At 38.2% G+C, this 27049-nt stretch overlaps 1 protein-coding gene across 1 annotated transcript in view; it reads left to right on the forward strand.

Annotated features, from left to right (window-relative positions):
- LOC122805360 (interferon gamma receptor 1-like) overlaps positions 1-27049 on the forward strand; it is a 1208195-nt gene that overhangs the window by 1018432 nt on the left and 162714 nt on the right. Inside the window, exon 5 of the mRNA XM_044075453.1 lies at positions 23193-23347. Within this exon, the coding sequence (XP_043931388.1) occupies positions 23193-23347 (155 nt within the window). The remainder of the gene's footprint in view (positions 1-23192; positions 23348-27049) is intronic.

Below are 27049 nucleotides of genomic sequence, written 5' to 3' on the forward strand. Positions count from 1 at the left end.
CCTCATCTCCTTATACTCCTGTCTACTTTCTTCATCTCTCTGACAATCCCACTTCTTCTTCGCCAACCTCTTTCTCTGTATACTCTCCTGTACTTCCTCATTTCACCACCAGGTTTCCTTGTCCTCCTTCCTCTTTCCAGATGTTACACCAAGCACCTTTCTAGCCATCCCCCTTACTAGCTCTGCTGTAGTTACCCAGCTATTCGGTAACTCTTCACTGCCACCCAGTGCCTGTCTTAACTCTTCCGTGAACTCCACCTCAACCAGAGTGCCAGTTGTAAATCCGAGAATATACCAGCAGAAAAAGGTCCAGTCGTCCAGACTTTTTTCTATTAGTATAGCTCATAAAATTTTTACTTTTCTTTCTTTTTTTCATAAACTTACAAAATCAAAGACCTGAAACAAACGAGGGAGATGATGCAGAGAAAAATAAGAGCATAATCTAGTACATTCTACAAAATTAAAGAAACGTACCTGATTATCATTTTATTTTCTCTGTCCCGTCTCTACCGAATGTTAAAAGTCTCCTAGTTTCTTTCTTATTAATAAATAAATAAATAAAAAGCAACAGAGATCTTCTTTTCTCTGTTGCTTCCTTTGCACAGCACTAATGTACAGTGTAAGCATGGGAACACAAGTTATGCGCAGTACATCAGGAAAGCCCCACATTACCAGACAAAACACAGAAGGGCACCACGGCTGCATTACACAAAAACATTATTTAAGAAAAGTAAGTATTTTTTTTCTTAAATAATGTCATTGTAAAATAGCAATAACCAACTCTCTAGTGTGGTATAGTGAATATTTACCCATGGTTGTCTTTATTTAATCACTAGGACTTCACCCTCATGATTAAACCACACCAACCATGGGTAAATCTTCAATATACTACACCAACATCATCGACTGTTGCTGTATTAAACCACTGGCTCAGGAGGTATAGTCACCTACAAACATCTCTATAAATTAGCATTTACTCTTGGCTTACTTAAGTCTCTGCTTTCTTCTTGTCACCCATATTTGCTTTACCTTATGTTTTCTGTGGCTGTTCATCTCTAGCCTTTGCAGTTGTATTGTATATAATTTTTGTATTCTATGCAGATTAGCTATCTGTCAGATCCTAAAACTACAATAATAAAGTCTGATTTTCAAAAAAAATTGCGGTGAATCTCAAAACTCATTATAATACCATTACAGCATTTATGCAGAGTGTCAGTTAAATTAATAGTGTTTTATCAGAAAATCTTTTTCCTTCTCTCTTGTACTAAAGGTCACCACACCAATATTGTTGTTTTTCCTATGCATTCCTTCCCAAAGTAGTCAACAGGGAATACTTTTACATTAAATCCTTTCTGCACCTGTTTGTTAATAATGCCAGCTACCACAGGTTTATAGACCTGCCATCCTTCAAAGACTACTGTTTCAGTATTTGCATCATTAGTAAGTGCTTTTGTTCTCAAAGTTCACTTTTTATTGTATATGTTTTTCTTTAATTTTGTAATTGTTCATTTGGTTTGGGGGCTTGGCTGTAACATGACCTTGCAATTTGATTGAACAGAGCTATACAAGTCTTTTAACATTTTATGTTTTATCTGATGAAGTTTTATTTATTAAAACAAAAGTGCTTATCCTTTATCCAACTGTATTATTTACGATTTTAATTTTTGAATTTTTGGATACGGTTGGAACCTCTGCAGTCCAGCTATTGTGTTGTTCTTTTGGTTTGTTCCTTTATGCTTGTTTTAACCATATAAATCAGTCAGAAAAGGTTAGATAAGATTGGGAAGAGAGACTGAATTAGTAATTTACAAAGAAACAATGAGAAGACATATGTATGGTTCCCAAACAGGAAGATTTAGGATTTTTTGCTTGGAAGTGTGTGCGTAGGCATTTTTCTACCCCAAGCAGACTCCAAAAAATTCTTCCTCAGTTAGATGGCAAATGATGGAGGTGTGATGGAGAATTAAGAGGTAACTGAGAACATGTGTTTTGGGAGTATAATGAGTTGACAGACTAAAAAAATCCCTGCAGAGTACTATGTCAGAAATGCTGAGTAAGCAAATGGGTGTAACTTAGGAAACTATTTTTGAGCTGGTATACAGGATCTGAATTACACAGACATAGTAAGGTCTTCTTAAGTTTAATTCTGGTGGCTGCCAAAAAACCCAAATAACTAAAAAAAAAGGAAATCAAAGTCTAAAACTAACCATATTAGAAGTGGGATCTTTAGAAAAGGGCAGGATCAAATTACTTAGGAAAAAAATGGAAATTGTGTGAACAGTGCATGCAGAAAAATGTTTTAGCGGAGGAGTGAGATTTAATGGAAGGCAGGAACTGACCAGCTTATGTGGTGCTGGATTGATTATATTGCACAGAAGAATATATGTGATGTATACTGTTTGTAACTGTGAACATGTTAATATGGATTGTTTAATTTTATATAAATGTAAGGTTGCCTAAGTCACAAAAGATAATTCAATAAAGGTGTTTAAAAAATTGCATACCGAATATCATATTACTCTTCCAACTTTTAGTAGGATTGTTGGATGCTAGGTAGAAACATAAGTTTAAGAAACTGAGAATGACAAATACAAAGATGTTATCAAAGCCACAGGGAAAATCTGTAAACTTTAATGAATAATTTTGCAAACATTTCCCTCACAAAGTTGTTTATTTTAATTTTTGAAATAGAGAGATGTAATATGAGACCTCTTTAAATTGTTGGTGCTACCAGTATGTTGTATTTGTAGTATGATTTCCTGTTTACCGCACAGCTTCAGAAATCATATGTAGTGGGGGGCGTTGCCAAGATGCCAGTCTGATAGCCGCAGAAATCCATAGCTCTGCTAAGATTTTAATATCCTGGCAGGAAATGTATCTTAATTTTTAGAAAAATCTAACTAAAAGTTAGATTAACATAGACTCTTTATTATTTTCTAAAAATTAATACATAGTCAAGAGAATTTTTTAATTATTCCTGTCAAGAAGTTTTCTACTGGAGATCTCAAGATGAGCAACTCAAAGAACCCACACCAGGAGAGTGCACTGATGAAAGAACTACATCTTAGATTAACAAACATCCAAGAACTGTCACTAAAAATGGACAAATTTGAAAACAAAATGGATATTATCAAACAAGAATGCAGTAAACAACTGGAACTTCTAAATGGAATAGTAAAAAAAAAACAATCTGAACAGATTCTTGCCTTAGAAGAAACAGTAACTGACCAAATACTAGAGTGACAGAAAATGAACATCACAAGGAATTTCTTCTGAAACAAAACACCAGGCTGACTGAGAAACTGGAAGACGTTGAAAGTAGATCATGGAGGAATAACATAAGAATATATGGAATTCCTGAGAAAGAAGAGGGTGCTAACATGATTCAGTTCCTCAATAAGTGGTTTTCTTCAGCACTAAACATCCCTAAATTTCTCTCTTTTGGAATTGAGAGGGCTTATTGGTCCCTGGCAAATCCAGCTTCATCTCTTGAGTTCATCTAACCCCAGGTGTATAATAGTTAGATTGCTTTCCTCGTAAGACAAGGACTTAGTGCTGAAATCAGCTTGGACTAATTCCCCTATCAAGCTGGGTGAAAAAGTTATTCATTTTGACAATGACTACACCTCTACAGTCATATACAGAAGAAAGGAGTGTGTTCCTCTAAGTCCTTGAAAAAAGCCAATATTGAAGCTCAAATTCTTTTTCCTGCAAGAATAAAAATCACCTTACCAGAAGGAGTGAAGATCTTTAATTCACTACAAGAAGCAGTAGAATTTATCCAAAAGAATAAAATACTGTCAGACAAAGAAGAAATGGAATGGTCATCCCAGAGTATGAAGAGACAGGCAACAAAAAATGAATGGTCTGTGAAGAAAGGAGCAAACAAAACTAAGAAACTAAAGGACAAATGAATAAATTCCTTCTAATTTTAAATACTTTGTTTTATGAGTCATAATATATTTGATTCTGGAAAGTCTCTATGCTGTAAGGTAATGTGAGTCAATTTTATTATTAACTTTCTCTTTTCCTTTCTATATCTACTTCTTCTAATTGCATATAGTACTAAGTATTTAAATAACATTCTCTCTCTCTCCTTCCTATTCTTTTTTATTACCAATGTTCCTTTTCTCTCTTTTCTCCATTATAAGTACTTTACATACTTTTCCCTTTTAAATAACTACAAAAGATGTATGTCTTCTAATTCTTTAGTAATAGTATTAGTGGGTCAGTGGTGGGGCAACAAGATGATGTTCTTCGTGATTCACTGTTGCAGTCATTACATTTCGGGTAATCTGCTGGCAGGTTGCCCTCTGATGGCCTGAATAACAAAGTCTTGGCTTCTGCGTCGGTTGCTGTCTCCTCTTCCATGATGTCAGGTCATCAGGGGTATAAAACATGCAGCCCGATGCCATTTTAATCAGTCTTTCATGCCGCGCGGTGCCCGAAGCAGAAGCAGTTCGCAAGTGCTGGTCAGCCGACTCCTGAAATTTTCATTTTCGAGTTTCAGAACCGAAGTCTTCAAACTAAAGCTAAGTACCCCGTTGGGGAAACTTTTTCTTGCTCCTTACCGATGTCAGTAAAAGTTAATAATTGTATTTGTTGTGGGAAGCAAATACTTCATAAGGATTTTCATTTGTACTGTATTCCTTACCTAGGCCCTGACCACAACGTGCCTTGCTATCAGTTTTGTGCTATATTTAACCAACGCACTATTAAGCTTCGGTATATCTTTGCTTCTAAATACTTTGGTTCAAGATTTAACTATCCTGAAATGTTGTCGGTTAGCAATCCGACTACCGTAATTCACAAAAAACGCAAAGAAAAAGACAGAGACAGACCGTCGAGGTCCAAAACCGACGACGAAGCTTCTCCTAAGCCAGTCGCCGGTTCGCCAGTACTCAGTAAGGCACTTTCACAGCCCCTGATGCCCACTACTTTTGAGTTACAGGCCTCTACAGAGACCCATTCGGAGTCCGGTATGCCGCAAGATTCTTCAAGTATTGAACCCGCGGATGTCTCTCTCTTGGATGGGTCCGGAGCCGCTGAGAAGGCACCGGCTTCTGAGGATGTTCTCAGGCTTAAAGATTTGTATATTAAACCAACGCCATCATCAAAAATAAGGCCAAAACCAACTACTATGTCTAAAAAACTGACGCATGAGCCACATGCTCAGGCCCCTATGCCTAAAAAACAAATGATCAAAATGGCTGAGGATTTAATTACCTTGATCGGGGGTTCCCAACCCCCTCCTGCTAAGAGGCCTAGGTAAGGCGCTGATTATGAATCTTCAGATCAGGTTTCCATTTCTTCTGATTCCTCTTCTGATCAGGAATTTTCTATCCCCCTTATGAAGACTCTGATGCAGAAGAATCCATCCCTTCTGCTTCCCCTCCTGAGGATTTTTCTTTTGGAGAGACTTTGCGTACCTTAAGGGAACATTTTCTTTGGGAGAGTCAGGACATTTCAGAATCCAAAATGAGGCTTAGGGATTTTCTTCTCCTTCCTCAGCATAGGCCTTTGGCTATATCTCCTGTTTTAGACATTGTTGATGATGTTTTCTCAGAATCCAGCATGGCTTCTGATTCATTGCCTCTGCCTCCTAGTAAGCCAGACAGATATTAGAGGGTTCCTGACTCCCACAAGTTTCTTTTCAAAAATCCTACTGCTGACCCTGAAGCTATTTCTCAGGGTCCCAAGGGTGTTAAGGCTTCTACAGCTAAAAATCCTACCCCTTCTGATAGAGTCTTTAGGGTGCTGGATAGATGGGGTAAGAAGGTTTATACGTCTGCAATCCTGGCAATCAGGGCTTTAAACTGTCAATTTCATATGCTTAAATATCAACAGCATGTCATGGGCTTACTGAAACAGAAAATTATGTTGATTTCTGATTGTGTGGAAAATAGAGTTGCAGGATTTATTGCATTCAGCTGAACAAGTTGGAAAGCATACTTTGCAATGTGGTTTTGATTCCTTGGAGACCTCTTGCAGGGCCGCTGTAACTGGATCTGTGATAAGAAGGCATGCTTGGCTCAAGGAGCAAAATCTGCCAGATCATGTTAAAGCTAAATGTTGGATGCTCCTTTACAGCAGGACAGTCTATTTGGTAATAAGGCAGAAGAAGTTTTAAAAAAGATGGAAGACAAAGCTAAATCTATGCAAACTGTAAAAGATTTCTTGCAAGTGCAGCCACCCTGGTTCAGTAGGCACTGGCCTACTAAGAATTGGTACTTTCCAGTACCCAACAGAGCTGCTCAGGTCAAACCCAGACAGTCCAAAGGCTCCAGGTTTCAGTCACAAGGATCTTACAGGACAAAACAATGGGGTGCCTCCACCTCCAAATCAGGAAGTAGCAAAGCACCACCCTACGGTAAATAGTCTCAATGACTTCCCTCTGTCATTTCCAAGCACTTATTTTCTGGCAGCCCCTTTGGGGGGAAAACTAGCACTTCATGCTCAAAATTGGCATCTAATTACCCAGGACCAGTGGGTCCTAAATGTAGTATCCCAGGGGTACAGATTTCAATTCCACACGTTGCCAATTCCAAACGGATGGCCAGACCTGCCCCCAAATCAGTGGGCAGAGGCCCAGAAACAATTCATGTCCCTCATGGATATGGGGGCTATTCAACCAGTACCAGAAAAGGAAAAAGGACAAGGTTTCTATTCAAGACTTTTCCTGGTACCTAGAAAAGACAAATCATGGCATCCAATTCTGGACTTATCCATTCTAAATACTTTCCTGGACATTCCAAAATTCAAGATGCTGACTCTACAACAGCTACTGCCTATGCTAGGCAAGAATGCCTGGTTGGTAACTCTAGACTTAAAAGAGGATTGCCTGCATATCCCAATCAGGGAATCTTGCAGAAGATACCTCCGCTTCAAAGCAGGCTATTTACATTACCAGTTCTCTGCACTGCCCTTTGTCTTATGTACTGTGCCCAGGGTCTTCACAAAGTGCCTGGCACCAGTAATTGCATTTTGCAGACAAAGAAACATTAAAATGTATCCATATCTGGACGATTGTCTAATTCAGGCAGAGGACAAGGACACTCTTCTACAACATCTGGCGTTTGTAAAAAGGCTTCTAACATGCCTAGGGTACACCATAAATGAAAAGAAATCACAACTGGTACCCTCTCAAATAATTACATTCCTGGGTGCAAGCTTGAATACAACTGCCCAGATGGCTTACCTCACGCCAGACAAAGAAATTCAATTGATAGCATACTTCAAACAAGTGGCCACAAAAACCCAGCTATCTGCAAGACAAATTCTGCAGGCTTTGGGGTTCATGGCATACTGCATCCTACTAATTCCATATGCAAGACTGCATATGAGGAAACTTCAGTGGTACCTAAAAAGCTTATGGAGTCAACATTGTCACAGCCTGGAAACAATGATTCCTCTCATTAATTACCTGCAACAGGAGTTCCTTTGGTGGGCAGAGGCCTGTCACCAATACAACGGACTGTCATTCATTCTACCCCTTGCCACCCAAATCCTGACTACAGACACATCAGACTATGCTTGGGGGGGCCCATCTGGCAGGGAGATGCATTCAAGGCAAATGGAGCCCAAATCAAATGCACCTACATATCAACCATAAAGAAATGCTAGCTGTACAGAATGCTGTGACAGCTTTCAAGAACTTTCTTCATCCAGGACAACTACTGATAAAGACGGACAACACCACAGTCATGTGGTACATTAACAAGCAGGGGGGTACCCACTCCTACCCCCTTTGCAGACTAGCCATGGCCTTGTGGAACACAGCCGTGACTTACCAAATACATCTACAAGCTCAGTTCCTGCCAGGAAAGCAAAATACTCTGACAGACGACCTAAGCAGAAATCTTATGGACCCACACGAATGGTAACTGGATCCACAAATCTTCAGCATGTTGACACGAAAATGGGGGAGCCCAGACATAGATCTATTTGCCTCTCCCCAAAACTACCAGTTGGACAAATTCTGCACAAGAACTCTTCACAAAAAAGCTTGGAAAGTGGATGCTGTATCCTTCAGCTGGAAAAACCTATCAGTCTATGCCTTTCCCCCTCTGCCTCTGCTCTCCAAGGTTTTACTAAAAGTCAGACAGGAAACAAAAATGATTCTGTTTGCTCCAGACTGGCCTCACCAACACTGGTACCTGCTTCTAAGGAATATGTCATACCTTCCTCCGTGGTACTTTACTCAGGCACCTCATCTATTGTCTCAGCAGAACTATCAAATTCTGCACACTCAGCTCCAAACTCTGAATCTTGCAGCATGGCTAATCAACTAATTTCACCAATCACATCTCTCAGTAAACCTGCGATGGATGTCATTTTGGAGGCTAGAAGGCCTAGAACTAGAAAATCTTATGCTGATAAATGGAAGAGATTCTGTGCCTGGAACCAAGCACAAGGAATAAACACAGCAATGCCCAATATTCCTCAGATTTTGCAATATTTAACTGAGATGCTTCACAAGGGCCTATCTTTTTCTTCTATAAAAATCCATGCCTCTGCCATCTTGGCTCATTACAACACAGAGCCTCCTCTCTTTTCTCATCCCCTGCTAAAGCTGGACCTCAAAGGGGCCAAAAATTTGAGACCTCCCAGGAGAGCACCAACTCCTGCATGGGACCTCAATTTTGTGCTGGAAAAACTCACCCTACCTCCTTTTGAACCAGCTGCTACTGCAGACATAAAATTTCTTTCTTGGATGACAGCCTTTCTTTTAGCAGTCACTTCAGCTAGAAGGATTTCAGAACTACAGGCTCTCATGGCCGTGGAGCCTTTCATTATCTTTTATCCGGACAGGGTGGCCCTCAGGACCAATCATTCTTTTATGCCTAAGGTGGTATCCAGTGTGGCTTTTAACCAGTCCATTCATCTGCCAACGTTTTTTCCCAAATCCACAGAACAAGGGGGAGTGGATTCTGCATTCATTGGATGTACACAGACAACTAAGATTCTACTTAAACAGGACAAAATCTCTAAGAAAGTCTGAGTAACTACTGGTGGCATTTGCCGCTTGTACAGAGGGGAAGGCTATATCAAAGCAGACTATTTCAAAATGGATAAGCCATTGTATTCATTTCTGCTACATGCACCATGGTAAACCTGTCCCCAAGGGTTCAGATCCCATTCCACCAGGGCTGCATCTACTTCTGCAGCCTTTCTCAGAGGGGTTCCTACCAGAGACATTCTAGAAGCTGCTACTTGGAGCTCAGTTCATACATTCACAAAACATTATCATTTACCTCTCTTTTCTAAATCCAGGGCAGGCTTTGCCACTGCTGTCCTGCAGGGCCTTATAGCTGCTCCTAATGCTGTATAATTCCATCCTCCCATCCATAGCTTTGGGATTCTACCCAAATGTAATGACGGCAACAGTGAAACATGAAGAACATACTACAGTTGTGTGCACTTACCATAAATGTAGATGTTCGAGTGTATTCATTATTGCATTTTATTATGTATCATTATACCTCTTCTTTCCTTCACTATGCTCATAAGCCTTTGTGGAGTATTTGCTTTTAGTTGGAGGTAAAATTTTTGTGTTCTAAAATACATGTATGTGTATATATATATATATATATATATATATATATATATATATATATATTTTTTTTTTTTTACTCCCCATTTGGGGGACACCTGCTATCTGGGTCAAGAAAAACTGATTAAAATGGCATCGGCTGCATGTTTTATACCCCTGACGACCTGACGTCATGGAAGAGGAGACAGCAGCCAACGCAGGACCCAAGAATTTGTTATTCAGGCCGACTAAGGGCAACCTGTCAGCAGATTACCCCAAATGTAATGACTGCAACAGTGAATACACTTGAACATCTACATTTATGGTAAGTGTACACAACTGTACTTTTCTGGTTAATGTTTCTAACTAGATGTTTTAGACTCTTTATTTAGATACATTTAAACATTAATACAGTACATTAATGATTAATGGTGTTTTATAGATAGCTAAATATCATATATATATATATATATATATATATATATATATATATATATATATACGGATCCATATCAGATCCACAAAAAAAATCACTTACCCGAAGACGAGTTCACCGAGACCACATCGCCGACACAACACATTACCAACACAGGTAAGTATAAGTACCATGGAATGGAATGTATTCCCGTTTCTGCAATTAAATACAAAATAAGAAACAAGTATATAGCAGAGGGGCAAGCCCCCTGCACCCCACATGTGGGGGTGCTGTGCCCACCACACCTCCCCTACTTAAATATACCAGCTCTGAGATTGCACCACATTGCAGAAATGGGAATACATCCCGATGTTCTTCATGTTTCACTGTTGCAGTCCTCACATATGGGTTATCTGGTTCCCGGTAGCCCTCAGTCTGCCCAAATACCAGAGTCCATGGTATATGACATCGGCTGCCACCGGTTGTAAAACTGATGTCAGAACGTCAGGTATAAAGGGAGGCAGCCAACGCCATTTCCTAAGTCTTTCTTGCTGCAGAGCCCGAAGCAGATGCAATTCGCACTAGTGCCTGCCGGCCATTCATCTAACCCCAGGTCTATAATAGTTAGATTTCTTTCCTCGCAAGACAAGGACTTAGTGCTGAAATCAGCTTGGACTAAGTCCTCTATCAAGTTGGGTGAAAAAGTTATTCATTTTGACAATGACTACACCTCTACAGTCATATCCAGAAGAAAGGAGTGTGTTCCTCTAAGTCCTTGAAAAAAGCCAATATTAAAGCTCAAATTCTTTTTTGTTTTGCTTTCCGACTACGAAGTTGAGGATGCCTTCAGATAAGTACCCCATTGGGGATCCTCTTTTCTTGCTTTAACGAATGTCAGATAAAGTTAATAACTGTCTTGCCTGTGGAAAACAGATTCTGCACCGTGATTTCCATTCCTATTGTATAGCTTGTTTGGGCCTTGAGCACGATGTCCCTAACTGCGATCTCTGTGCTTCCTTTAACCTGCGTACCATACACCGCAGAGCTAAGATTTTGTATAAGCATTTCAGAGTCTGTCCTAAGTTCGTCTTTATGGCATCTTCTGGTTTCCCAACTTTGGATATACCTAGGAAATGCAAAGACAAGGACTACAACAGGCCTAGGGTTAAATCTGCCGATGATGCATAGGTGAAAATGGTCATCAGCACAGCGGTAGTCAGTGAGGTGCTTTCGCAGCCCCTGCAGTCTGCAGATTTTCAGCCGCAAGCCTCTGCCGAGACCTTTATGGAGTCCTCCATGCTGCAGGCTGCTATTACGTCTTCAGACCCTCCGCCTATCACCACCTCAGATAGTTCCAGAGCCGCTTTGCAGGCACTGGCTTCTGACACCTCTTCTTCTTGACATGAGACCAGAAACAGACCGACTACCTTAGTTCAGACTTCTGCAGTTGCTAGGCCTCCCAAGTCCCTCCTGATTGCTAGTAAACCTTCCGGCCGCAAACCTTCTCACAAGCGGGCATCGACCTCCCCTCCTGTGCCTCAGTCCCAGTTGGTAAAGATGGCTGGTGATCTTCTTTCCCTGATTAGGGGCTGTCATCCCCCCCTTCAAAGAGGGCTAGGGAATTATCTCCTGATGTTTTGTCTGTCTCAGATTCTGAGATTTCCAGTATGTCTGCTGGTAACGAAGGACATTCTCAACTTTTTTCTGGCTTTGAGGATTCTGATGCTGAGGACTCTATCCCTTCTGCCTCCCCTCCAGAAGATTTTTCCTTTGGGGATACTTTGAATACCCTTAGGGAGCATTTTAAATGGGAATGTCAGGATTTTCCACAGTCTAAGAAAAGAATCGGGGAATTTTTGGATTTGCCTCGGCATAAGCCTCTTGCTATATTTCCAGTTTTGGAAGTTGTGGATGATGTTTTCATGGAAAATTCTTTAACTCCTAATTCTGTTCCTCCTGCCCCCAGAAAACCAGATAGGTATAATAGGGTTCCTGAATCTCATCAATTCCTTTTTAAAAACCCTACTGTAGATCCAGAAATTATTTCTCAAGGCCCCAAGGGTGTTAAGGCTACTATTGATAAAAACCCTGTGCCTTCTGATAAGGAGTCTAGGGCCTTGGACAGGTGGGTTAAAAAAGTCTGTGCCTCTGCAACTCTTGCCATTAGATCCATGAATTGTCTTTTTCACATGCTTAAGTATCAGCAGCATACTTTGGAGGCTATTAAGGATAAACTTGGAGATATTCCTTCCATGACGGAGAACAAAGAGTTACAAGACTTACTGAATTCTGCCACTTTAGTTAATAAGCATTCACTTCGTTGTGGTTTTGACACTTTGGAGGCTTCCTGCAGAGCAGCAGCCACTGGCTCTGTAATTAGAATGCATGCTTGGCTCAGGGAGCAGCCTCTTTCTGAATCTGTTAAGTCTAAATTTCTGGATGTCCCTTTGCACAAGGACAATCTTTTTGGTATTAAGGCTGAGGAGGTACTGAAGAAGTGGAGGATAAGGCACAATCTATGTAAGCTGTAAAAGATTTCCTTCAGGTTCAGCCTCCTCAGTTTAGTAGGCACTATCCTTCCAAGAATTGGTCTTTTCCTGATCCTGGCAAGCAGGGTCACTCTAGACCTAGGGGTTTCATATCTTCCAGAGGGCAGCCTTCTACCCCTCAAAGGGCTAAGTAATGGCATTCTTCTTCTGCTAAATCAGGGAGTTCTAAGCCAGATCCCCAAAGCAAACATTCTCAATGACTCCAGCCTTCTTGTGCCTACCTCTTCGGGCCCTGGGTTTCCTTTTGTGGGGAAGGTTAGCCAGGTTCGCAGAGGTATGGTCTACCATCACAGATGACAAATGGGTTCTCAATATAGTAAACCAAGGTTACACGTTTTACTTTCACACCTTCCCGGTTTTACAAGGGTACCCAGACATACCCAGAACTCTCAGGACAGAGGTAGAAACTCAGATTTCTTCTTTACTGACTGTAGAGCCAGTTCGTGCAAATCAGGCAGGCCTAGGTTTTTATTCAAGACTATTTCTGGTACCCAAGAAAGAAGGCACCTGGTGCCCTATTCTGGATCTGTCTATTTTAAACACTTTTCTGGTGAATCCCAAATTCAAGATGCTCACCCTTCAACAGTTACTACCAATGCTGGGCAAGGATTCTGGCTGGTAACTTTGGATCTAAAGGAGGCTTATCTGCACACCCCAGTAAAGGAAAGTTGCAGGCAGTTCCTTCGCTTCAGGGCTGGGAAGCAACACTTTCAATTCTCAGCATTGCCCTTTGGCTTATCTACTGCTCCCAGAGTTTTTACCAAGTGCCTGGCTCCAGCCATTGCTTTTTGTGGGCAGAGAAACATTCATATTTATCCTTACCTGGATGACTGTCTCATTCAAGCAAACTCCCCAGAACAACTGGAAAAGGATTTGGATTTTGTGAAGAACACTCTCACCTCTTTGGGTTACACTCTCAGCGAAAATAAGTCAAAGTTGGTTCCTACAAGGGAGATTGTTTTCCTGGGAGTGAATCTGAATACCGCCACCCAGATGGTATTCCTCCCTCAACAGAAGCAAGAAGATCTTTCGGCTTACTTCATGAACTTGGCAAGCATGACCCAGCTCTCTGCAAGGCAATTCCTGCAAGCACTGGGGTTTATGGCTTCATGTATTCTGATGATCCCATATGCAAGGCTGCATATGAGAAAGCTTCAGTGGTACCTCAAGAATCTTTGGTGTCAACACACACAGGACTTAGACTTGATTCTTCCCCTGATTCCCTGTCTAAATGGAGTTCTTGTGGTGGGTGACAGCCTGTTCTCAGAACAAGGGTCTGCCTTTCTGCCCACCGCCTAACAGCCAGTCTCTCACCACAGATGCCTCAGATGTTACATGGGGGGCTCATCTGGAAAGCAGGGGCATACAGGGGACTTGGAGCAACCAGCAGATTTATCTGCATATAAACTTAAAATAATTGATGGCAGTGTAGCAGGCCTTGCTGGCTGTCAAGGACCTATAATACCCTGGGACTCTGATGATCAGGACAGACAATACCACAGTCATGTGGTACATCAACAAGCAAGGGGGGGACTCACTCTTACCCCTTTTGCAGACAAAGCATGAGTTTATGGTCCATAGCAGCATCCATGGGCTTACATTTAATAGCCCAGTATCTCCCAGGGAGGCTAAACTCCTTGGCGGATCATTTAAGCAGTCATGTTCTGGATCCTCACAAGTGGCAACTGAACAAGGACATTTTCCATCGCATCACTCATCACTGAGGCACCCCACAAGTGGATCTTTTCTCCTCTCACACCAGTCATCTCATTCCAACCTTCTGCACCAGGAAGTTTCACAACAAAGCTTTGAGGGTGGACGTGTTGTCTTTCCCATGGACACATCTCTCAGTTTATGCATTCCCTCCTCTGCCTCTTTTTCCCAGCGTGCTGCTAAAGATAAGGGATGAAAAACCAAAGGCTATTCTGATAGCTCCAGATTGGCCCAGGCAGCACTGATATCCCCTCCTTCGCAGCCTTCACAGGCTCAGCCTTGGCATCTTCCCCTGGTACCAGATCTGTTGGCTCAGGGAGGGGGAAAGTTCCTTCAACCTCATCTTCAAATTGTGCATTTAACTGCCTGGCTAATACTTTAAATCTTTCCTAACAGGTGGTTGAAGTTTTTCATGAGGCTAGGAGGCCTAGCACAAGAAAATCCTATGCAGATAAATGGAAGAGATTTTGCTCTTGGATGCTGGCTAAAGGAAAAGACTCTTCTCATCCTTCTCTTTCTCTCATTCTTGACTACCTAGCAGGATTGCTTAATGTTGGACTTTCCTTTTCTTCAATCAAAATTCATGCTTCAGTAATTTTGGCTCATTGTTCTTTTGTCTCACCTCTTGATGAAACAGTTCCTGAGGGGAGCTAGTAATCTTAGACCTCCCAGAAGAGCTCCTACTCCTGCTTGGGATCTTAATTTTGTCCTGGAAAAACTTACTGTACCTCCCTTTGAACCAGCTGCCTCTGCAGATTTGAAGTTTCTATCCTGGAAGACTGCTTTCCTTTTAGCTATTACTTCAGCTAGTAGGGTATCTGAGCTGCAAGCTTTAATGGCAGTAGAACCTTTCATTATTTTTCATCGAGTTTCTCTGAGAACTAATCCCTCCTTCATGCCTAAGGTAGTTTCCAGTTTAACCCTTAACCAGTCTATTCACCTGCCTACATTTTTCAACAATCCCCAAAATAAAGTGGAAAGGATTCTGCACTTTCTTGATGTGCATAGACAGCTGAGATTTTACTTAGACAGGAATAAATCCTTTTGAAAATCTGAGCAGTTGTTGATTAGTTCTGCTCCTGGAGCTCAGGGTAAAGCTATTTCAAAACAAACCATCTCCAAATGGATAGCTCATTGTATTCACTTTTGTTACCTGCAGCATGGGAAGGTCCCCCCTCAGGGTATTAGGGCCCATTCTACTAGAGCAGCCTCTACTGCTGCAGCCTTTCTGAGAGGTGTGCCTACTAAGGACATTCTAGAAGCAGCTACTTGGTCTTCTGTCCATACTTTCACAAAGTATTACAATCTACCTTTGTTTTCTAAATCCAGGGCTGGTTTTGCCTCTGCAGTTTTGCAGGGCCTTCTTACCAACCCTTAATCTTTGATCTTTCCACCACCCTTTGTCTTTTTCCTGGACTTTGGGAATCAACCCATATGTGAGGACTGCAACAGTGAAACACGAAGAACATAGTACAGTTGTGTACATTTACCATAAATGTAGATGTTCGAGTGTATTCACTGTTGCAGTCCTGGTTTCCCACCCTCCATTCCCCCTTTTTTCCTAAGGCGCAGACTACATTTATTTTTTGTATGACGTGTCCAGGGTGCTACCTTCCTGGGCTAGCCTTCTTTTGGGGGCTCCTGAAGAAATGGCGTTGGCTGCCTCCCTTTATACCCAGCATCAGTTTTACAACCGGCAGCAGCCGACACATATACCAAGGACTGTGGTATTTGGGCTGACTGAGGACTACCGGGAACCAGATAACCCATATGTGAGGACTGCAACAGTGAATACACTCGAACATCTACATTTATGGGAAGTGTACACAACTGTACTTTCTGCACTACTTACCACTGATGGTGATGTGTTGTGTCGGCGATGTGGTCTCTGTGAGCTCGACTTCAGGTAAGTGATTTTTCGTGGGTCTGATATGGATCCGTATATGTATGTATATACAAGGTTCCTTTTTTTTTTCCTCTCTGGCCTGGTTAACTGGTGGATAAATGATTGAAATATTATAATATGATTTCTGATTTCAGACAGCTGTTGTTACTTCTAAATGTGTCTATATTAGATTATCGAAGTGTTAATACTTCGAATGGTCTAATATCGACCCGAAAACAGCGAATGTTGAAAATAGCGAAGCTGCAGATAACCAAATTTTTTCCTAGGGAAAGAATTCGGTTGTCCGTTTCTGTGGCTTCGGTATTTTCAGCACTGTGGTGGAAAGTTACGGGTTGGGTTTGTGTGGACGTTAGGGTTATGGCACGGTATACGAGTTAGGGTTATGCCGCAGGTGAGGTGAGTGTGCGATAGTGATAGACTTTAGGGTTAGGGCAGGGTATGTGAGTTAGGGTTAGGGCATGGGTGAGGTGAGTGTGTGATAGTGGTAGACTTTAGGGTTAGGGCAGGGTATGTGAGTTAGAGTTAGGGCGCGGGTGAGGTGAGTGTGTGATAGTGACAGAACTTAGGGTTATGGTTTGGGTTAAGGATAGTGGATAGATAGTACTGTATGTACAGTTAAATGTAGGGTTAGATGTAGGATTTTAAGTGTATGTGTGTGGATTGCTGTTTTTTTGGTGTGCTTGTGTTGTGTGTGTGTGTTTCTCGGAACAGTGAATTTTTTCCCAGGAAAAAAAATTTGCTGTTCTGAGCTTTCGATGTTTTTAGATTTCGTGGTTAGAAGTTCGAGGTTGTTGTATTCGATGATGTGCTGTTTCATTGAACTGATATAGAGCCCTTCTAAATAGCTGTTTTTATATGAAAGTCTTAATTTTTTCATGATGCTGATGTTTTGTGAGGAAACTGGTGGTCTGTGTGACAAGGCAGCTTGAGTGTTTTTTTTTTTTTTAAAGCTTCAAGATCTGAATTTCCTGCTGAAAATGCTTTTTTCTTCACTAAAGACAACTTCTGTTGTGCATGAACCTATTTAGATACTTTTTTAACAAGTTTATGAAGCTGCAGCTTGAGGAAATAACAGTGATGACATCATTTGACCTTTTGAACTTGTTAAATGGTTGTGCTTAGAATTCTTTTCTCTTGAAATTTTGTTATCCTTCACTAGATACTTTAAATGGTAAATGATTAGTTTTGATAGAAGTGTTTAGTAACTAAATGACATCGAGTGAACTAGGAGCTGCATTAGAAAACTCATTTTGCATATTAACATCAGACTTATGTTATATAACTAAACCTTTAGCAACTAAACAGAGGGCTGTGAGCCCCCCCCCCTTTTTCTCTCTTTACCCCCTTCCTGATGAGACATCAACATAGATATTGTTAATATATATGAGTAATATGTGTATAATTGCAAAATATAATAGTTATGCTGTAATTGTTTTATATATATATATATATATATATATATATATATATATATATATGCACACACACACACACACACATATATATATATATATACATATATATATATATATATATATATATATATATATATATATATATGTATTCAACAGATCCTTACATGAAAAATGTTAGATGACTGACAAAATGGTTAAATTATCTGATGTTTCTTGAAAATTCTTGGAAATAATGACAATCTTCTTAACTTTCAGCTTCTAATGTTTATACATACTTTGATCTGATGTGTATTTCTGGCACATCTAATTATTAGAGGTGCTATTATTATATGTGATATATTCATATAGCTTCAGATATATTGGGCACTCTCATTCTAATATATATTTCATGGATTCAGATGTCTTTAGTTGCTTTCATAATGCTTTTCTTTTTTGTTTTTATACTATATTCTAAGCAGAGGTGGATAATTTGTGTCGTTTGGTATTGGAGAGGTGGTGGATGGATGGTTTAGTTAAGTTTTTAACTAAACCAGAAACTTTATGTTTCATGTATGTGTTTGTAAATAGTTTTGGGTTTTTGAAATAGTGCTTAATACACGTTATGCATCCATGATAAGTAAGTTTTCAGTAGATTTCAAGTCAACACGGAAGAAAGGTCTTTCAGTTAGTAATAACATACACATTATAGTCAGTGGCTTATAAATGTTTATCATTAAATGTTAATGGTTTGAACAGTAATGTTAAAAGAGCTGGTTTGCTTAACTATATCAACATGCATAAAGCCCAGATTATCTTTTTACAGGAAACCCATCTATTAAAAAAATATCTACAAGAATGCTCATGCAATGGCTATACCATTCTGGCTGATTCATGTTTTAAGACTAAGAGAAGGGGCACTCTTATTCTATGAAAAAATGCTTATACTATGCCAAGAATTATAGAAACACTTTCAGATAAAGATGGTATGCTAAGCATGGTTATTTTGGAAATCAGTAGGAAGTATTATACTTTGATTAATACATACTGGATACCAAGACTAAGTACTAAATATGTTGACAAATATCTGGACCTGATTACTTTAAATGCAAAAGGAGTTATAGCAGCAGATTATTTTAACTGCCTATTATCAGGAAGTGATATTTCTAAAAATGGTAAAATAAAACTAACATCTCGAGCCAAGAAGTTAAATGACTTACAAACCAGATGAACCTTAAAGATATACATGGTTTAAGAGAACATCATTCCTTATTCTTTACTCACTATTCTTATCAGTTTGGTACACAAACATTGATGAGATTTTTGTATCAAATAATATATACTCTAAAATAAGTGACGTGTCTGTAATGGCTTGTCCTCTTTTGGACCATAATGCTATAAACTTTACATTAACTACACATACAGATGATTTAAGATTTCTACAGATAATTCCTGCTTATATAATAACTAAGTTAAATGACTTTAGGGAACGGATAATGAAAGAAATAGACATGTTTATGGAAACAAATGATAATGGTGAAGTGACTGATAATATACGATGGGACACCTTTAAAGTTTATATATATGATAGAATAAAATCTTGGTGCCTTAAAAAAAGGAGAGTGTTACAAAGAACTTTTAGACTTACAAATAAAATAGACAAGATAAAAATGGTCGCAAAACCAAATAACAAAGTGCCACATAATGAAATTACTATGTTAAATAAAAAATACTTATGATTCAGACCATCTAAGGTAACCATAAACCTGGAAAAATTGAAATTGCAATCTTATGCTGTAAATACCAACTATCTACAGAAAATAGCATTAAGATCCAAAAAAATCAACATATTATTAATGAGATTAAATATAAAAGTGATGGTTCAGTTAAGAGTACATCTAACGTAATGGGCATATTAGAAGTGTTCAAAAACTACTACTATAAAGACATAAATAACACAGCACTTTTGGAGACAGATAATGTAATAAATATTTTTATTCAAAAAATGTGACTACCAAGGTGTCAGCGCAACAAAATAGCATATTAAACAAACAACACTAACAGAAATGAAAGAGCAAATAAAAAAATGTAAAAGATAATAAAGCTCCAGGACTGGATGGAATAATTCCTGAACTATATAAGATTTTTCCTGAATATATAATAAAGAAAATGATGAGTGCCTTTACTATGGTTAAGCAAAAATGTATAACATTCCCATCGTGGAAATACTCAATTATCTCCCCCATATTAAAACAAGGTAAGGACCCCAAATCTTGTTATTCATATAGGCCAATTCCATTACTAAACACTGATTATAAAATTTTCATGACAATATTAGCTAATAGGTTCATTTTTCATAGAAAAGACCAAGATAATATTATTAAATTACTATTAATAGACATAGCATGCAAATACAAAAAACTAACTATTATCAGCCTAGACATAGAAAAGGCTTTTGATTCTATTAGTTGGTCTTATCTACAAAGAATTCTGTTTGGTTTTGAATTCTCCTCAGATTTTGTCAACGTATTAATGAAAATTTATAGTGGGACACAAGCTTATGTGAAAATCGGATCATGTCTATCCTTACCACTAGAAATCCTCAATGGAACTAGACAAGGTTGTCCTTTGTCACCATTATTGTTTGCTCTTTCAATGGAACCTTTTGCTACATATATCAGAAACAAGCAAAATGTAAAAGGCTTCCAATTTAATGAGGACTATTCTCCTAAGATACAATTATTTGCTGATGATATCTTGTTAATATTGGGTGATATTGATGGTTCTTTGTATGCTGTTATAAATACCTTAGGCAAGTTTGAAAGAATTTCAGGGCTTAAATGTAATCATAATAAATCCAAAACATTACTAATTAACAGAAAGATCAACAAAAACCAAAGACAGAATAGCCTGTTTAATTGGGAGAATGATGTTTTAGAATATTTGGGTGTCAGTATAAAGAGTACATGGAAAGAGTCTGTTAAACTAAACTACAATAATTTAATAACCACCATTAGTGAACTAATCAAAAGATGGAATAAAATATTCTTCATAATGGAGGATAGGCTCTCTTTAATTAAAATGATATTACCTAAAATTTTGTTTTGTATACAGTCATTGATACTACCTCCTCCCAAAAACGTATTTAAAAAATTAGAATCCATACTAATTCAATTTTTATGGTTCCCCTTAAAACCTAGGATTGCATATAAATGTTGCATTAGAGCTTGGAACAGTAATGTGATAGCATTCCCTAGCTTGGATCTTTATTCCAAATCGGTTATAATTAATGTAATATTACATTGGATCACACCTACCTGTATATCTGGCTGGAAAACAATACATGAGATTCATATAACTGATGTCAGAACTATAGAAAATTAATTTAAGGAACAATATGGAATAAGTAGAGTTTATTGGCTTTTACGTGAATTGTGTTTAATAAGAAGTTTGATATTTTTCATATGGCATTAATCAACTATTTAATAACTTTAAAAATATAATTGATTGTAATTACAACATTCAACAATTTCTTTTTCTTATATTTCCTGTAGCATACTCCCCTGATTGCCTAGATTCTTTCAACATCAATACGATGCAAAAATTAAAGGAAAATAGCTTGATATTCTGGCATCAGTTTATTGAAAATAAGAGTATTAGACCACTAAACTCTCCTTTATGTAGTTTTGGTAATAGTCAAGGCAGTTGGTTGTTTATACACTCATTAAGGCAGTTTATAGAAAACAAAATGAGAGTATCAATCAACCTAGAGGACTGAATCTATACCTAGTTTGATTCAGCTTTTTATTAAGTGTCTTGAAAAGACAGATAATCAAAAATGAAGTATCTCACCTATCTATAAGATACTAAGAGAAGACACCCTAAAGTTTGACTCAGACCTTTGGAATTACTATGTAAAGATTAATGGAGAACAAATAGCTTATGAATCCAAAAAATTGTTATTGAATTCTACGTATGGTACCTCTTCTTCATTATATTGGAGATTGTACACATGGAAATTTATGCATAGGAGTTTCCATAATCCACATAAAATAACTCTTAGACTCAAAAACAGTGAAAGTAAATGTTGGAAATGTGATGAGTTACTTGAGGCCAGCTGGGTTCACATGTTCATTGAATGGAGAAATGTTGTTCAGTACTGGAAAGACTTCATATATTTTGTAAATGTTTTATGCTCTGATAACTGTCATATTTCTAACTCAGTAATCATATTCATTGTTCCTGTACCTAATGTAATACCTAATGCTCAGATTCAGTTACTCTGGTCAATTCTTGCAATTGCCAGAAAAGTTATTACTTTGAACTGGAAAAGTGAATAAGATTTGATGTTTAAAGACTTTATTAACTTAGCAAAAGTTATTTGTAAAAAAGAATTGCAAACCATTTGCTATAGAACTCATAACATTACTCATAAAAAATAGCATGGCAAAAATTGGAAAACCTTTTGAACAAATATTGAAAACTTCTCATGGATAAAATGATTGTTTATCATGGATTAATGTAAATATTGTAAATAGTTTTGTTATTGTTTTATTGTGTTTGTTATATGTACATTTGCGTATGCTTATAATGAAAACAAAATAAAAATGTTTTTGAAAAAAAAATAAATCATATGTAATGACAGCTTCAGAATTCATATGTGATGAGTTGGAGTCAAAAAATTGTACGAAGGTGTAAGTTTAAGACTGAAAATAGCAACATACCTCTAAAAATAGGTGTGTCATGTGAAAGGGTAAATAAAGCCTGAAAATAAGTACATGCCTCAGAATAGTAACATTTGAGAGGTCTGGCAGATAATGTTGTATAAACTGCAATCAATTTTATACTTCCAATACCTTGAACACCATCGCCACTCTTACCCAGAATTAGATGGTTACCAGCCACAGATAAGGCTCTTTTACTAACTGGGTTGATGATCCTCAAGTGTCTGAACTGTGGTTATTGTCTCAATTTAGGCTGGCTGTATAATCTGTGACTACTGAGTCATTTTCCTCCTCCTCAGCTCTGTTACCAGAGTCATTCCTTCTTCAAAAGCTCTAAAACAGAGGCAAGTGCCTTTCCACTCTGAATTAGCATTTTTTTTTTATTTTATCAAGTCACAGGCTTTTTCATGTGTCTTCTCAGCCTTAACATATTGCAGTCCCAGAACAAAAGCTTAAAGGACAGTGTACAGCTTCTTCATTGTGCCATTCCTGAAGTGTTTATGTCCACATTAAAACAGGATCCTTCTTCATTGTGCCATTCCTGAAGTGTTTATGCCCACATTAAAACAGGATCCTTCGTCATTTTGCCATTCCTGAACTGTTAATGTGCACATTAAAATTGGATGGTGTGGAGATTTGTCAAGCCACTTTTGAAGAAGCAGGTGCTCTGCCTCTTTATTTGCTTGCATGTTTGTATGTTTACTAATACATATCAGTTAATTTGTTATACATTTCCCAGGTCATGATTATAATATACCCAATATGTTATCAGTTCTCTTGCAAAGTCAACAAATGTATAATTAAATAAAATGCTGATGTCTACATGATTAGAGCTAAATAAAATTCTGGTGTTCATGTAATTAGTTTATAATCGATATGTCGCTTTCCAAAATTTACAGAGCACCATCTTTGCAAATACTGTAGTGTTATTTTGGTAGTGAATGAATGTTTTCCTGTTTTAGGTATAATAATTGGACCTCCAAAAATGAATATTACAGTTGATGGTGAGAGCGTAACTGTCTTACTTCAACACCCACTTACTCCATTTGAAGACAGATACACTGTGAGAATGATTTATACGGATTTTTACTACTATCTCCTTTCATCATGTTCACTGGTATGTATTCACTTTTCTACAAAAGTCATTTAAAAAGAAACTGATTTTTACATTCTTCCCAAGTGAAAAAGGTAAAGGAGAACCACGGTAAAATATTACATGGGGCTGTCTGCCATATTAGTTCATAGGTTCGTGGGTAAGTACTAGGATAGCCATTCTTACAGGATATTTTAAGCCTAACCAAATTTCCTTTTAAAAATGAGAATCAAACCATATACCTTGTGACTATGAGGTAAACACCTTAACCATTATACCAACACCAACCTCCCAGTGATCAACAATTACATATGAAAATGTGTGTAATTAGGAGTAAATAAGTACTAAGGCTGAAATTGCTGCATCTTTGATGCTTCTGTAGGAATACTGCACCAACAACAGTACAAGGATCTGAGGAGGGGGATGTGCTAGACCACCAGGGATTACTCTTAAAGCATTGTAATGACATCAGTGGGTGTGGGCAGTATATCACTGCTTCACATCAAGGGTGCAGGAGGATTTTCCGCACCTACAGAAACACTTTAAGTGGGTAACAGCATAACAGCATGTTTCAAAATTCAGTATTTGTTAGTGGTACTTCTGCCTGCTTTTTCCAAAATTTCAGGATTCACAATCTGGAGTCTCAGTATCTCAGTAAGTTGTCAATATGCTACACATCCTCTCATTTTATTGCTAAGATTTGGAGAACATTATTAAACATTAAAACTTTATTGTTGTAAAATGATACACAAAATAAATAGCCGTATGTATAAGTTACATTATTAAGTGGTGTTATAGATTCATACTTTTGCAGACTCTTGGGTTCATTTGACAAGCTTATGACCTACTGGCCTTCAAGAGGCTTAACTGCTGCAACCTCATACTGAAATTTTTACATGTCAAGCTTTTGAATGAAGTTAATGGCTGTCTTCATATTCTAAGGAGACTGTTATTACATTATCTTGGAAGGCATCATATTATCTATTTGTCACTTATTTTCTATTCTCAGTGTTTATTTTTAGTATTAGATTCCTCAATATGACATTATTTCTTTTACTAGTTTCTCCAGTCGTAGATTTTCAAACCAAACCATTTCAGACACTGCCTTGCGGATGAGGCAGATATTACCCTTTACAAACCTATATGAATGACAGATCACACCTTTTAGGAACATATACAAACAGAATATAATGACAATTCCTGAAGTCTTTCTGAATAGTTTGAGTTTTCCATTCCCTTTGATTTTTCTAGTAAGCAATCATATATTTTCAATTTTTCTTTCTGAGGATTGTTCAAGGGCTACAAAATGTAGCACTGTAGTCACTAACGAGTCTGATCATTATGGTATAAAGTGGTAGAGAGATCTCTTAGGAGTAACAAGGCCTGACCTTTGTACTTAGATGGGCTACAGAATATGCTTTTCTGACTTTAGTAGATGCACACTGGTCAAAGTTTAAATAGTTGTCTGTCACTGTTCTTAGACTTTAATGATGGTTTTGTTTTTTTTATAATTTGAATTTGACAATTAATTCTTTAATCATATTTTATGTAATTTTTGATATGTTTCACATTGATAAATTTATTGGCATTATATGTGAAATGTCCTCTGAGAAGAATTTAACTTGGTGTGGTTTAATTGAAGGGGACATAAGTATAACCATTATTGATGAATCATTTGTACTTGAATTAGCTTTTAATTTGTTCCTTTGAGTTGTTTGCAAAACTGTGGAATATAATCAGTTTTTACAGCTGATAGGGCAGTCTGGGGGGTAGATTACAGCTGATAGGGCAGTCCGGGGGGGGGGTTCTAAAAAGTTGTAACTAGTCATGATATCTACGTAAGTGGTTTTGTCAGTGTTATGGGTAAATACAGAGGATCTGAGAAATGGGCAGTATGATTCATGAACAATTTTAAAAGTGTGGAACCACAGTAGGAGAGCTGATCTTTGGATGATGGGCAACAAATTTGATTTCCGAATAATAGAGCAGTGATGTTTGTAATATGGTGCCAGATGTATAAACTGAGCTATTGTGTTTTCATTTTGTAAAGGGCATTCATGTTTTGAGCAGAATAAGTAGCAGTTAATAACAAGGCATACTTAAGCCTGTGAATGAGGACATTAAGTGCTATCGCTTTACATGTTTCTGTACTGAGTAAATGAGTAATTTTATAGACAGTTTTAAGCCACTCAGCTACCTTCATTAATTCTGATAAAGTCTTGTCTATTACAATTCCAAGGTACCTTGCTCATGTACTGAAGGAGCAGGAGTTCCACTGGTATCATAATTAATGAGAGGTGAAACATTATGCATCTGTTTTTCTCTCCCTGCAATGGATCATTCATGTTTATTACTGGATAAGTGTATTTGTTAATTGTTCAGCTGTTGAAGTATTATACACTTCCAGTGGATTGAAGCTGATGTGTCCTTCTGCCGTTTCACATGGTAAACATGTCAACTCATCAGGATTATCACGCTGTGTTATCCCCCCCACGTATGATGTCACAGGAGTGTGTGTTTCAAGGAACAGTAGCCAGTACTGCTAATGTCATACTGCTGTGGTCAGATTATCATGGTTTAAAATTAGACACTAAAACATGAGGATGTGGTGCTTGGATGAATATTTTCTTATACAAACACTAATGAAATAGCTTCACTCCCAGGTCAAATGAACGGTTTGCCTATCAGTTTGGGCATAATTCTGTTCAATTTACCTTCATTTAATCAACTAACATGAATGTAGACATGCTGAAGGTAAATCACTCTGCATTAAAAATAGAATTGATGACTTTCTAGTACACATGTGCTATAGTTGCTTCTTGACGCATGCAAATATTACTTTAAAAAAAAGCATAAACAACCCCACCCCCACCCCCCGCCAGTTATATATACTAACTCCAAGATCCACAATCCCTGGGGAAAGTGAATATTCACATAAGTGGAGATTGTCAGGGTCACACATCTGTCAGCTGTCTTTATAGTCAACTAAATGTAGTCAGTTAAATAGATGTCAGCCATGCTCCCTGTCGACAAAACCAATTGGAACCCTTCTGTTCATTCATCACTGAACTTGAAGTGAATGCAATGGGTTTCTCTGTACCATGTGGGGATTTGTGTAACAGAATGGTGCTGGTTCTGTGAAGTAAATCATTACATACCAGTCTGACAGGCATGGAAGGATCAAAGTGGGTGTGTCTTTCATTGAGTGCAAAAGGTAACACTACATGTTGGACATTCCACCCAATAGTTGGTCCAATGAGACTGTTGCAGATGTTTCTTCTAAAAACAGGACAGTGGTATTAGAACAACCTTTTTTTGCTTTAGAAAGTCAAGGAGTTAGAACTCTTCCACTTCTGACTGCACTCTACTATTAAAATTGTGCTTGATCAGTCTTTGCAAACTAGATGTCTTTCCTTATCACTGTTAAAGTCTTCTTTATTCTTGGGATAGCCTGCCAATGATTGCCTAACATCCAGCCAGCATACAAAAGCATTTATACCTTCCAGACGTGCATCAAATGTGTGTCGCATGTGCAAGGTGTAAGATACGGGTCTATATTAGATCAAAATACTGAAACTTCGAAAATCTAAAAAAAACAAAAAAAAAAACAAAAGTAACTGCTTTAAGCAGGGAGGCAAGCCCCCCTGCACCCCCCAAACCCCCGCTACTTAAATATACCAACTCCGAGATCACATTTTAATGGAGTATGGTGTGGAAAGGGAAGAG

Source organism: Protopterus annectens, chromosome 1.part1, assembly GCF_019279795.1.
Source record: "Protopterus annectens isolate FY-2018-M chromosome 1.part1, PAN1.0, whole genome shotgun sequence".
NCBI classification, from domain to species: Eukaryota; Metazoa; Chordata; order Ceratodontiformes; family Protopteridae; genus Protopterus; species Protopterus annectens.